This window comes from Arabidopsis thaliana (genome assembly GCF_000001735.4).
Source record: "Arabidopsis thaliana chromosome 1 sequence".
Classification (NCBI taxonomy): Eukaryota; Viridiplantae; Streptophyta; class Magnoliopsida; order Brassicales; family Brassicaceae; genus Arabidopsis; species Arabidopsis thaliana.
The window spans coordinates 8563510-8577129 of NC_003070.9; the positions used below are offsets into that span (position 1 = coordinate 8563510).

The 13620-nt window shown below is 34.1% G+C and overlaps 3 protein-coding genes and 1 pseudogene across 6 annotated transcripts; all 4 read right to left on the minus strand.

Moving 5' to 3' along the window:
• On the minus strand, positions 1-7071 carry SNL3 (SIN3-like 3). 3 transcript variants are annotated; one of them, NM_001332641.1, is made up of 23 exons: positions 6870-7027; positions 6279-6439; positions 6006-6192; positions 5821-5919; positions 5610-5744; positions 5226-5520; positions 4998-5128; positions 4844-4919; positions 4726-4755; positions 4341-4555; positions 4093-4247; positions 3828-3955; positions 3461-3715; positions 2740-3384; positions 2560-2645; positions 1707-2318; positions 1504-1604; positions 1277-1415; positions 1033-1185; positions 773-939; positions 577-679; positions 394-477; positions 45-277 (listed from the first exon to the last, which is right to left on the minus strand). In NM_001332641.1, exons 2-23 carry the CDS (start codon positions 6416-6418, stop codon positions 197-199), a joined length of 4017 nt encoding a protein of 1338 aa, NP_001323398.1. In that variant the 5' UTR covers positions 6419-6439; positions 6870-7027; the 3' UTR covers positions 45-196. The 3 variants fall into 3 exon arrangements, with proteins under 3 accessions (NP_001185080.1, NP_001323398.1, NP_173829.3); NM_001198151.2 differs by having other exon boundaries at positions 1-477; positions 6870-7071; NM_102265.3 differs by having other exon boundaries at positions 49-477; positions 4341-4542; positions 4701-4755; positions 6870-6996.
• A 592-nt stretch (positions 7072-7663) lies between these two features.
• AT1G24200 (Paired amphipathic helix (PAH2) superfamily protein) lies at positions 7664-8868 on the minus strand (the record flags this gene model as incomplete). Its single annotated transcript, NM_102266.1, has 5 exons — positions 7664-7768; positions 8122-8190; positions 8270-8368; positions 8454-8631; positions 8729-8868. 5 exons carry the CDS (start codon positions 8866-8868, stop codon positions 7664-7666), a joined length of 591 nt encoding a protein of 196 aa, NP_173830.1.
• Positions 8869-10034: 1166 nt separating this feature from the next.
• On the minus strand, positions 10035-11675 carry AT1G24210 (Paired amphipathic helix (PAH2) superfamily protein). Its single transcript, NM_102267.3, has 5 exons — positions 11550-11675; positions 10879-11032; positions 10666-10789; positions 10464-10565; positions 10035-10362 (listed from the first exon to the last, which is right to left on the minus strand). Exons 2-5 carry the CDS (start codon positions 11016-11018, stop codon positions 10261-10263), a joined length of 468 nt encoding a protein of 155 aa, NP_564212.1. The 5' UTR covers positions 11019-11032; positions 11550-11675; the 3' UTR covers positions 10035-10260.
• Positions 11676-12366: 691 nt separating this feature from the next.
• AT1G24212 lies at positions 12367-12736 on the minus strand (annotated as a pseudogene). The gene is made up of 2 exons: positions 12576-12736; positions 12367-12472 (listed from the first exon to the last, which is right to left on the minus strand).
• Between the last annotated feature and the right edge of the window lie 884 nt (positions 12737-13620).

Below are 13620 nucleotides of genomic sequence, written 5' to 3' on the forward strand. Positions count from 1 at the left end.
GGTCATTTGACTCATTTCTATATAACATACCATAACAAAATGAAATTTTTGATAAATGTTACAACAACATACAAAACTTTACAACAAGAGAGTGAATAAAGACAAACTTTACATATGTAACATCATTTTTGTGAGTGATTGTTTTCTTTTTCAGTCACAGACAACAAAAAGCCAAATCCTTTGTTGCTTCTTCTTCTTATGAAGATAGAGAATGCAGTTTGGCTCTATCCGGTGAAGTCAACAATGGAGAATTGCCACTTTTGTTTTTGTTTTGTCTCTGTTAAGTTGGAGAGTGAATGAACAAGTTGAGTTGATTTGGTATCCTTCTTCCAGATTGTTACAGGCTGGTCACAAGAAGTTATTTTTGTAATATTGTAACCTCATTTGCCTTACCCAAGAATCCTGATTGTGGCACAAAGTTTTTCTTCTCTTTTTAACTCGCACCAACAAATCTTCTGTTTCTAGTACATAGGAGACCTGCAAGAGATTTTCAAGAACGTGCTTTCAAGTGCTGGTCTCTCATGGATATACTCATAAGCGGTAAGCGTGATATAGGGAAGAAGATAAAAGTGTTACCTTTGAAGAACCGCAAGCTATCTTACACTCCAAACCATTTTTGATCTTAACTTCATCTGTGCTGTATAACTGTTCATCTTCACGACAAACTTTGCGCTTGTTCCTGGAGAAAACGAAAAATGGCATTGGCTTTGATGAGTGACCCACTAGGTTTCAGAGATCAAGGGACAGTCATTTGTTCATGTTTTACATTTACCTATTTAAATAGATTCTGCGATCCTCCCTTGCATTTGGTTGTATGGAGAGGAAGTCATTGTGGAGATAAGCTGCAAAGGTCGGGTCAATGGATACAGATGTCACATCGGGCTTATCAAGACCGTTGCACATAAGCTGAATAGAGAGTTTCGCTGGGGTTGATAATCTCTGCATACACATGAGGTTTTGGAGTCCAAAAGCATGATCAGCAGTGCATCGACAGAATATAAGTAGCTAATGTAAGATGCAGCAAAAACTTACACATTCAATACGGTAAATATTCTCATCAGGGAGGAGGACACGGGTATTATCGTAATACACAGCATCAAAAATCGTTTCAGGCCTTCTGGATTTCTCATAAAAATAAAGCTGAAGAAGCTTGTTGTCCATCTCATCAGCTACTACTACTTGTAGCTGAAGAATGACCACACGTATGTTAGTAAAAAGCAAGTAAAGATAGAGAGGTGAATACATAGAGAAAACATCAAAGAGCAAAAATACTCACATGCTTGATGAATTTATGGATCAGTTTGTCCAATGTGAAGAGAATATAAGACTGAGTCCCGATTATCGCTCGGCAGTCATCTTCAAACTTGGCATTATCAGATGTACCATCAAGTAAGTTGTAGAGTGCAGTCATGAATCTGTTCCACATTAATTAAAGTTATAAGTATGGAGCACATATGAATCCCAGAAACACACACAATCTCTGCAATAAAAAGCAAATTTCACCTAGCATAGGAATCAGTAGGATTTTTGGTATTTGAGGTCCTCCACTTTCCTTCCGGGGATGATGAGTTAACTTTTGCTGATAGTATTCTCTCATACAATATCTGTCAAGAGTAATAGCGTAAAGTTAGCTAGTGAAAACTCTTTGTACTTTAGATTATACTGTTTATAATTTTTTCAAACTGTATATGATCTTTAGCTCTTACCCGGTGCAGCCTGAAAAGCACGTAAAACGAATCATTTCCATAGAAAACTTGGGAGTTCTTCAGAGAGTCTTTGTCCTTGTCATGCAAAGCTATAGCTGAAGGAACATACTTTACTAAGGGCTTTACATGCAGCAAGAATCGTGCTGAAACGGGTAAGGCAGACCCATTTTCTTCAGCATCATGTGCATCAGCCATACATTCAGCCTCACCTTCGCTTTCTCCTTTGTTATTGTTATCCAAATCATCCTCCGGATCTTCACCACCACCAGATTCCGTTCCAGAAACATCACCGTTCTCATATTCATTTCTGCTGTCCTCTGATGATCTTGCGGCGTTTTCGTCACCTTCAGCGTCATTCTCAGCCCTTGTCTCCAGACAAGATGGTTCCCCTTCTCTACTTCTATCTCCGCTAATGTTATTTCCAGTACTATCATTCGCTTTGCTGAAGGTCTCAAAATCAGTTTTTGCATAAACTGCAAAATTATCTTCCTCAAAGTCTCCATTTGGAGAAAGTTCACCTTCTTCTCTTTCAACTTTGGATGTTCCTGCCATCTCTTGGTCACTTGTTATTTCTACCGCGATCCCATTTGTCAATAACTTCTTGTTACCAACCTGTGAGACAAAGTTTATCAGTACCACCTCTTGGTTAACACAGAACTAAGGGTGTGTAACTTCAAATTTTAAAACTATCTAAGTTCCATATGAAGGACCTAAGCACCAAGTGCAAACAATGGGAGATATTGTTCCATATCAACAAAATTCGGTCCTTCATTTGAAATGAGTCATCTATATAGAAAGTATCAGATCAAAATATAAGATGATGGGACTAAAACGTGCTTCACTGAAACTATACCTCTAATTTTGGCCCATTACCATCATTCATTTTCAACTCCAACTCTGTTCCACAGGTCACAGGCTTCAGATTATTATTGCAATGTCCTGACCAAGTAAAGAGGAAACTATTCATTAACTGTACAAAGAAAATGAAAAATTCCAAGAGAACTAACTTCTAAGCAAGATTTTGAGGTGTTACCGGTCATGTGTACTATACTGCTTCCTCCATTACTTTGATCTAATAATCCATCCACAGCGAGAGCAGTTGAATCGTGTGCACGCTCAATAGAAACAGCTTGCTTGCTTTCAGGCTTTTCATCAGACGTAACTACATTCTTCAGCATTTTCTCATGCTGAGCAGTCTCACATAAGGCATCTGATGTCCTACCAGCGGCGCCATCCCTCTCCGAATTACTAGTTTGCCCCAACTGACTATGTTCATTAGCTTTTCGAGATGACTTTGAGCGTCTAGAGTCGGCAACACTAGCGTAATTGTGAGGACTTCCCTCACTCTCGCCAGCACTTGAACTACCGCTCTTTACATTCTGGTTCATGGACTTGACAACGTCTTCTTGGTCTTCAGCACCTTGAGGGCGAGAAGGAACACCAAATATTTGTTCCACGAAAGTTGTCCAAATCTTCATTACCTTATCTAACTGTTCGGTAGAGCACATTTCTGCACACGAATATTTGATCAGCTGGTAAAGATCTTCATGAAGGTCATGATCCGGATAATCAAACTCCAAATCTGGGGAAATGGATAGTCTATTTCCGGCTGCAAATGCAAGAAGTGAATCATCCTCTCGCTTCTTTTCAGTAATCTCTTTTATCTCTGCCAACAATGCTACAGAAAAAATATAGTACATAAAGTCACTTGCTTGATATAATAGAATAATGTGTGTAATAGGTTACGGACAAACCTTTCATGCTCAGCTTCTTTGAATCCTGCTGTTTGAAGTAGAAACTTCGATGATCAAGCGACTTGTAGTAATTCTTAGCATATATCTCAGCCCAGACTTTGTCAAAATCAGAACGACACCTTGCCCACTCTTCTTGCTTCTGTTTCAAACGTGTTAGGATAACAGGTAAAGCAAGAGACACGTTCTTCTTCAGCACATCCATCACATCGAGCCCGTGATCACCATACAACCGTTCTATGCATCTTAAGTTTAGAGCTACAAAGACAGTAACAAAGCAATCCATTAAAAAAAAAAAAAAATTTAAAGAGCTCAGCTGCTAGTGATTTAACATCCATGCTGCTTATTGTTTTACACCAGCTTATGTTACCTGTGAGGTGATCCTCGACACGGATGGGACTGTTGGTTTTCAGTTCATTACTGTTAATTTTTGTCAATAATTCTTCCACATGCTTTGTCGTTGAATTTACAGACTCTAATAGCATGTCCAGCTCAAACCTATAGCATAAAGAGAGGAATAATGGCTCACAATTTGACACAGAAAATGGCTCACAATAACAGGTCAGTAACCAATTTTTTTTTTTAAAGTATGGAATATAGGTTTCCAGTCCACCATTAGAAGTTGATTAACCAACCTGTCATCCTCACATTTGAAGAGGCTCTCTTCATACTGGTTCTTACGCATGTGGCTAAATGAATAATCTTCACTTCCTGATGTGACGGAGACCCAGTGATCATTAAGAACCAGTTTACCGATCTCTGTCTTCTGGCTTGCAATAGAAATTGGGTACTGCAAAAAGTATAATGTCTTACATTAGACTAATGAAACAAAAGATGAACTCAAGAATAGTAGATCCACATATAAAAGGCTGCAGCCACATACATTCTTTGGAAGTAACCGATAACTAGGAGTGCATTGTTCACAGTTCGAGAGATCTAGTTCACTGATTGGCTTTGCCCATTTCAGATTTGCAGCTGCTTTTTCAAGCCTTTCCTTTTCATGATCTCTATCTCTAAGCCCGTCATCTCTCTTATGTTCCTGGTCTCTATCATTGTCCAGTGACGGTTGAGGATATTTGCCTTCACTCCACAAGGATTCTGCAGTATAGTTTAGAATGGATTTGTTTTCTTTTCAGAACTAGAAATGGATATATCTGGAAAGAAGATCAAATTTCATAGTGGAGTTGTGTAGTTTCACTACTCGTGAATACTTCAAATATATCTCAGCATCAGATTCATGTACCCTTGCAAAAGATAAGTAGACTTACTCTTAGTCAGAATACCAGAGAGCAGTCCTTCTGCAAGAAGATTCAAAAGGTTACAAATCTGTCTTTTTTCTGAAATCAATGAATGTAGGAAGAGAGAAACATAGATTTGCCTCGTTACCATTCTTTTCACATTGCACCAAAAACTCTATAAAGGAATCCATGAGGTCAGGATATACTCCGATTAAATTCCCTACCTGATACAAGCACAAATGTTCATGAATCATTGCAAACAAATGCCACAGTGAAAATTTAAGCATTTTATTTATTCATACCAAAGATTGCAGTTCTGGTCGGCTGATTATCTCTTTTGAAAAGAGATTAAGACAACGTAAAAACTCCTGGTACTCTGAGGCGTTAAGCTTTTCCTTTACTCTATCGACAATAGCTAGATCTTGACTGTAACCTGACATCACATCAAACAAATATAAGTACACATGGAATAGCGAACGACAAACTCACTCCTTATCTTTCAAATTAGTTGTCATAAAACGAGAACTCACTTTTCATGGCACCTTTTTCATCATAAGTAGATGAACTAGGAACCGCTCCAGAAAGTTTACTTTGATTGGAAATTTCAGCAGGATCATCGCCTCTAATATGTAGTTTCTGCTTCTTGTTGAGAAATTGCTCTTTTTTGCTATGTGGTTCGAAATCTCTGGCATCCCTATGCTCATTTTCTTTGTTAGTACCTCTCATGTGTTCTTTATTTTCTTTCTTAATAGGTCTCTCCCGGTCCTGGTCAATATGTTCAGTACCATAGTCATGGTCAGGATGTGGAGTAATGATCCGGTCCTTCTGCAACAATTTCCAATCAAATGATGTTCAATAAAAGATTAGACATATAGAACATTGTATTTCTAGGAAAATAAAAGTCTGAGAAGAACCTTATCAGCCAGAGAAACCCCTCTCTCACGAACTGAAGTTTTAACAGATGGAATAGAGGCCGTTGCTGAAGTATCAGGTAGAAAGTGAGTAAACTCCACGAGCAGATCTGAATGATCCCGAAATAGGATCGCAACCTGAGATAGACATGTAAAACCTAAGTACAGAATAGCAACAAAAAAAAGATACACATAACAGCATCAATGAGCCTACCTCCTGGTAGACCTCAGTGATGGACTTGCTATCCCTTCTGTACATGTTTAAAATGTCTAAAAATGATTTGTATACACGATCATCTCCCTGAAACCTTGTCTGCAAATCAATGAATATCGAAGAGAGTAAGAAAGGGAAAAGCAGTAATTTCCTTGAGACAGTTTAGCACATAAACATATATATACCTTAATCTTGTTAACAAAGCTAATAGCTTCCTCAAACTCAACACGTTTCTTCAGTGGAGGTTGTCCATCCTCAGGTTGAAGTGTGATCTCAAAACCCTTAGGCAAGAAAGTATTAAACCCCAAAATCAACTCTTGGTGTCCTTTGAAAAGTTCTTTTACCCTAGTTATCACACCAGCTGTATCAACTCTACAATGAAAAACACAATTAAGCAATCAGTTCTCAGATACCAAGTTTTTAACCTAAACATAACAAGGAGAAGAAAAAAACTATACCTTTGAGATTTAAAATTCTTCATAACCTCGAGAAACTCGTCATATTTTCCACGTTGATCCTGAAATTTGTCCTTCACGGCTTTAAGATATGCAAGAGCGTCGTTTGTAGTTAGCTTCTGAGCACTTCCTCCTCCAACCATGGTGTTTGAAGTTGAACAGAGCTTCATTACCATTAAAAAAAACAGATCATTTAGAAAGCTATTCAACATCTCATAAGACCAAAGAACGTTTCTTTAGAGAATTCAAGTAAAATTTGGGATTCAGCAAAAGAACAAAAGCTGAAAACAACTTTCTTCATGTTCATCTACAAATCAAAACCTAGTAAAACTCAAAATCAATCACATAAACAAGGAAAATTCAAAGAACCGAACTTGAATTTCATCCCAATAAGCAACACCTGTAGATCTAGCAGCTACAGAAACAATTTATGAAGAAAAAACAAAAGGAGACGGACCAGAAAAAATCGATCTTAACTTAATCCTCAGATTATTTCACATTCAGTTCACGATTAAAATTGTAATACCCAAAAATCAAACAGAAAGGATAAAAAACGAAAGAAGATCATCATCGTTTATGTGTTAGAGAGTTTACCGAAGAAATTCAGAGAAGACGAAGAAGAAGAAGAAGAAGAAGTCTAGAAGAAGAAGCTTCCTCCGACGAAACAGCTGAGAAGACAAAAACTATTCAACAATTTTCAGACAGAAAGAAAAGACTCACTGAGCAAACGAGAGTTTTATGTTTTTATGAAGAAAGGATTGAGATTTCTCTCAAAGGAGTTTTACGTCTTCTTAAGTAAATTAAAATCTACATATTTAATACACTTTCTCGTTCGCTAAATTTTTCGTTTACTTACTTATTTCATTTTTCTGTTGACAAAAAATAAAATAAAAATCAAAGTTGTATTTTCTTGTTTTTATTACTTCCTTTTGTTGGTTGTATCATTTTAGGAGACTTATAATTTATCTTCTTCTTTTATTATTTTTAACATTTTTTTTCTTTTGGAAGTTTTTATCTCCTTTGGTATGTGAGAGAGACATACTTAATTTTGAAAATTTTTGATATAAAATAAATTATTCATTTTTTTTGGAAATAATTTTGTAATTAAAAAGTTTTAGATGATTAATCATATTATTAATAGATGTTTTTTTTCTCTTTATTTTGGTCAACATAGATGTTTTTTCTTAAAATTTCTAAGTTAATTACTTAATGCAAAACCTATCAAAATTATTAATGGGGAAAAAATGTTCTAAAATCATTGATGTAAATGGAATCTATATTACATTACACGGTTAGATTTTGCTTAAATCTAAAAAATAATATTTGGCTAACATTAATAGAAGAATAATTTAACTCTAACTTGATTAAAACCATAAAAACGGAACATATTATTCGCCTTTTAAATTCATTTTTTTTTTATCGGCATTACTATCTTTCCGGTAGACCGAAAACTTTGTCACCTTGTTCGTAGAATAATTCCGATAACCCTTATCCTCATGTTACACATAGTAAACTCATAGGTAAGCATTGAAATAACTAGGTAAAAAAAAAAGCATTGAATAACTATAGATGATGGTAATTTTGAATTTTGATAGTGGCTATAATTTATAGGGAAAAGAAAGCTATTAATCATGCATATTAAAAAGAAAAAACCTCTACTATTATCTCTGACTTGTAACTTTAAAAAAAAAAAACTACTTATATGTGAAGCGATTGAAGTAACATAGCAATCCTTTCGTCACAAAAAACTCTGAGAAATAGTTGGCAGAAAGCAATCCAACTCTTCAAGCAAATCAGGATGATCTATGCAAAACTGTGAATGCAACAAGGCTGTTGCTGGAGTAGCTGGAGTAGCAGGCAGAAAGTGAGTAAACTCCACAAGCAAATTGTTATGATCTAGAAATAGGATGGCAACCTGATAAGATAAACGTGTGAAACTAAGTAAAATATTAGCAATAAAAAAAAAAAAACTTAGTATGAATCAATGAGCCTACCTCCCGGTAGACCGCGGTGATGGGCTTCCTATCCTTTCTGTACATGTTTAAAATGTCTAAAACTGATTTGTATACACGATCATCGCCCTGAAACCTTGTCTGCAAATGAATGAATAACTAAGAGAGTAGGAAAGGGAAAAGCAGTAATTTCCTTGGACAGTTTATAACACATAAACATATATACCTTAATCTTGTTAATAAAACTAATTGCTTCCCCTAACTCGACAGGTTTCTTCTGTGAAGGTTGTTCATGATGTGTGATCATATAACCATTTGGTAAGAAGGCATTGAAACCCAAAAGTAATCCTTGTTGTTCTTTCAAGAGTTCTTTCATCCTTATTATAACACCAGATATATCAATTCTATACAACACAATAGTCGGTAATCAGTTCTCAGAAACCATGGAGTTTTACCTAAACCAAGACCAAATGCAAACATAAAAGTAGAAAGAACTTTAACCTCTGAGTTTTATAATCTATCATGATCTGAAGAAACTCGTCATATTTTTCACGTTGACCTTGAAATTTAGCCTTCACGGCTCTAAGGTATTTAAGCGCGTCATTTGTAGTAGGCTTGTGTGCGCCTCCTTCTCCAACCATGGTTTGAAGTTTAGGAAAGCTTTATTGTTCAAAGAGAGGCAGCCAAAAAAAAAGGTGAAACATTATTAGAATCAAAAGATGGTGCAAGGTTTCTTCAAAAAATATTGGATCCTTGAACAACCCCAAAGTCTTAACAACAAAACAATTCATTCCTCAAGGTGATCCATTATTAGTTATCACACGTAACCTACACATGTGAAGTAGTCAATTCAAACACAGGGCAAACCAGTCAAGTATTGGATTTAGATATGTCCTACTCTCATTCTTAACCAAAGATACCCCAATTCAGAGATTGCCATAGTATTAAGTCTGACGGGATTAGATTAACACTTTTTATTGGGGACAAAACAAAACTCATATCTAGTTTTGAGACTTCAAGTTGATTAAACTTCATCAGTCGGATTTGATATCTTATCACATATTACGAAAAATATATTCAAGGAACTCGATATCATCCCACGAATACAAATTACAACAAGCAACAGATCTAGCAACTACAAAGGCAATGAACAAAGAAAATAAAACTTGTAGTGGACGTAACGAAGATCACACAAAAAAGAAGAAGAACACATGTGTATAGGTACCAAAGACGAATGAAGAAGGCTTCACGATCACGAGCACGAAGCAGGGGAGACGAGTTTCTAGTCTCGGTAGGGTTTTGTTTATGTATTATGATTCCAAGGTTATGTAAGATTTTCTATTTATTTTAATGATTTTTTTTTATTATTTGGTGTATTTTAATTAATTATGTACTTTTTTTAAAAGGGTTAAATCATCCATTTTTGTAACTTTACCCTCCACCTCCAATATATGCAGATTAATCTTATAAAGTTTAAAATAATACGCAATATGACATTTATACGTATATTGTAAACGTTTTTACGATGATATACATTAGAATTTTAAAATTTTGAAGGCAGAGTTGAACTCTTCATCGTGAGGGTTTAGATTTAATATATTACATGTCAATATTTTACAAAATTAATAGTAAAGAAAAAAACAAAGAAGGGTTACAATGCGTATTATTTTAGACTTCATAGGATTAATCTCAATATGTTGGAGGTGAAGGATAAAATTGTAAAAATGGATGAGTTCGAAGTGTTTTTTTACACAAAACCCTTTTTTTAACAACCATTAATTAAGTACATAACAAAACTAAGAAATGAGTTTTAAAAAAATGTTTGATCTTTCATAGGTTTTTCATCAGTAAAATTCAACATAAACAAAATAAGGTTATGAGAAGTATTTTTGAGTTTTGTGACACTTTGAGTTTCAATCATCTGAGTATATCAAATTCAAATCTCATCCTCTTCATGGTGAAAAGCAAAGATTTAAAACCTCTACAAAAGAAACTATACACTCCATTCTCATTCATAAAAAATACATCACTCGTTATAATTGTAGTAGTAGTGATGCTGTTGATACAGGGTTCTTTGTGAAAAATCTGAGAAAGTCTTCAATCAAATCTTCATGATAGAAGAGAACATCAATGACCTGCAAGATAATATTATTTCTAACCAAATCAAACAAAGAGAACCAAAAAAAAAAAAAAAAAACACAAGTACACAAAATAGCCCACCAAGAACAAACATTACCTCCTCTTGCACCTCCTTTACCGACATCTTTCCCTCTTTAAACATCTTCATTAACCCGCGAATTGCCCCCACTACATGAGTATCAAGGCTCTGAAACCGTGTCTGCAGATGGACAAATTTGCTCTAGTTAGTAAAAGAGGAATCAAAAAAGGATTTTGGTGTTTCTCTCCAAGGATTATTTGTCATTTTAGCATGTGTTTACCTTGAGCTTGTTTATAAAATCCTCTACAGAAACAGGTGGAAGGAAGACACTGAAACCAAGAAGAAGATCCTGATGATCTTTCATCAGTTCCTCCACCCTTGCAATGACACTATATTTATCGACTCTGCAAAAAGAGACTAGTAACATCAGAATCAATTCACAGTTGAAAGTAAAGACCAAACCAAATATAACAGGGAAGAAAAGAATACATACCTATGATCACAAACACCATTCAAGAGCTTGATAAACTCTTGATATTTCGTAGGTTCATCATGAAATGTTTCCTTCACAGCAATGATGTATGAATGCGCATCATCCTTAGTTAGAGCAGGTGATACTCGTCTTCCAACCATGGTTTGAATCTAGCCTTTTGTTATCAAAAGAAAGAGAAGATTTTTGTTCAGTAAAACAGATCACATCATTGAATTTAACCTAGAAGCTATTATTACCACTTGAAGAAACAGAACCTAGAGTGCAGAAATCTTAATAACATTACTTAAATCTATGATTTGCCTCAACACTGAAATTGAACAAGACATAAAGCTGCAATAAGCTAAATTTCTCAAAATCCAAATAATTGTCAAAACCAAAATCAACAACAACTAATTCATTCCCATCAGAACCAACGTGAGAACTTGTGTAAAGTGGCCAATATCAACACAGAGCAAACCAACCAAACACTTAGAAGTCTTAAAATCTCAGTCTTAACAAAAACAATAAGAAGTTAATTCGCTAATTTGAGGGTTTAAATCGGATTTGATGAAATTCAGGTAAAATTGATCACACAGGTACGAAATTAAATTCGAAGAACCCAATTCGAAATCATCCCAGAAACTACAAAATCATTCAATGACAATAAGAGAAGAAGATCATCGTATAGTTACCGAAATTCGAAGACAAAAAGGGCTTCCCTAGCTTACGAGTTACGACACACGATCTCGAAGAAGCAGGAGACTAGAACTAGAAGAAGAGATTTCTCTAGGGTTTAGTTTCCGACACTTAACGTTGGATTATATAATTAAGGATTACATCAAAAGTACGGTTTAAAAAAGGAAAAAGGCAAATCTTCTTCTTTTTTTTAATTAATTAATTAAAACTTTTTAATTGAGAAAAGTAAAAAAAGTAAAAAATGTGAAATGCTAATTTTAGTATAGGGATGATCTAATCGAAAATAGAGATTAATGTTTAGACTAAAGAGATAATTTCCCCAAAACATATATTTCTTAGTTTGACTTTGACATAACATTACATACATATATGTGTTAAATTAATTTGATATGGTTAATGTTTAGGAACTACAGTATTTTCTAATACAACATCACATTCAACAACTCTAATTAATAGTCAATAGCAACACCTAGTATACATTCCTAGTATAAATTTGATAACAACACCTAGTATACTTTGCTTTTTATACTATGTGTTAATGTGAAGTTCTAGCGTTTTAAGATATTTTGAATAATAAGAGTAACGAGTTGAAAAAAGATTAATATTATGAAGTTAATTGAAAGCAACAAAGATCATACAGCCTTATTTATAAAACACAATGGCTAAATTCATAACATAATTCCTAAATAAATAAATAAAAGAACGAATCACAAATAAATTATTCAATTTAATACAAATCTAAACCGAACTTGGTTTAGACGAACGAAGAAATCCCACAACATCACCTACCCATCTCATGCCCCAATCTAATAATTAGATCTCCAACCAATCTGGTAAAAATACATTGAAACCAGAAACCAAGTCTTGGTCTCCGTTAAGCAGTTCCTTCACCGCTGTTATGCAATCAGCCCTACTAATTCTGCAATGAAGTTATAAAATCAAAATTAATTACTTCTTCAACACGAAAAAATTGAACCGAACATTTTTAGTCATATTTTCCAAAAACTATGTATATCACATACTTGCGAACTTTAAAATCTTTCATAATCGCAAGAAAGTCTTCATATTTTTTTCTATCATTATGAAAATGATCCTTCACAGCCTTAATATATGCCTTTGCATCAATTTTGGTTGGCTTCGGCTTGTCTCCTTTATACACAAATATACTGTCTCCTTCCGACATGGTTTTCAATTGATCGAGCTGTATTTTCCAAACAAAGAGAATGATTTTTTATTATTATTTGTTTTCACTGAAGAAATTAATTATTTAATTTTGATTTCTATCTTCTCAAACACATTACCTCTTTTCTTTAAAAGTAACTTAAAATCGTTGGAAAAAAGAACAGGAATTTGCATCAGAGATCTTAATTAACAATTACTCGGATTTTTTAACAGTACATGCAATAAACATGACAATAACCAACTTTAGATCGGTAAAGTCAAAGAAGAATTGTAAAAATACTTCAGAGTAACAAACCATAAAAGTAAAAAAGTTCAAGGAAAAGCAAACCAGAAATTTACTACGGGTAGAAGCTTCACCACTAGGACATGAATCGTTTTGAGTTGTATGGGGTGTCTTTATATATCAAAAACCTTGCAGAAATCAGTCCATTTGCTATTAATATCTTTGTAGCAATGAGATATAATTGTATTGTAATATTAAATGAAATAAACACATGTCAGTTTGTAAATAAAATTTGACATTTATTAAAATTTACAGATTTTTAATGTAAATTTAGTAAATAACAAATTAAATTGTAAATTTTTATAAGCATATCTGTCAAAGCTTTATTTTATTACTTCAACTTTTTCGAGATTTTAAAATCACTTTTGTTACAATGTAGGATTTACTATTACAATTTTTTATATATATTATAATATTACAATGTAGCATTTAGTATTAAAATTATATATTTAGTTGATATTAAAAAATAGACTACATGTCAAAACTCAAAAGAATTGATGCCATAGATCTGAAAATAACTTAGTAAATTTACTTTCGTAGTTTTTCAAATCAAAGCCGACTAGCTGTAACTTAGTTTCTGTATGATTCGTGACGTGATTCAA

Bases quoted from the DNA above. Each gene is read 5' to 3' on its own strand.
- SNL3 (NM_001332641.1), bottom strand. From the start codon at position 6,418: ATGGTTGGAGGAGGAAGTGCTCAGAAGCTAACTACAAACGACGCTCTT. The intron at 3,716-3,827 runs GTAACATAAGCT...CTGTCTTTGTAG, and splicing joins TGTCGAGGATCACCTCACAG to CTCTAAACTTAAGATGCATA. The intron at 1,186-1,276 runs GTGAGTATTTTT...GTCATTCTTCAG, and splicing joins TCCATAAATTCATCAAGCAT to CTACAAGTAGTAGTAGCTGA.
- AT1G24210 (NM_102267.3), bottom strand. From the start codon at position 11,018: ATGGTTGGAAGACGAGTATCACCTGCTCTAACTAAGGATGATGCGCAT. The intron at 10,566-10,665 runs GTAAACACATGC...GTCCATCTGCAG, and splicing joins ATTTTATAAACAAGCTCAAG to ACACGGTTTCAGAGCCTTGA. The intron at 10,363-10,463 runs GTAATGTTTGTT...ATTATCTTGCAG, and splicing joins TAAAGGAGGTGCAAGAGGAG to GTCATTGATGTTCTCTTCTA.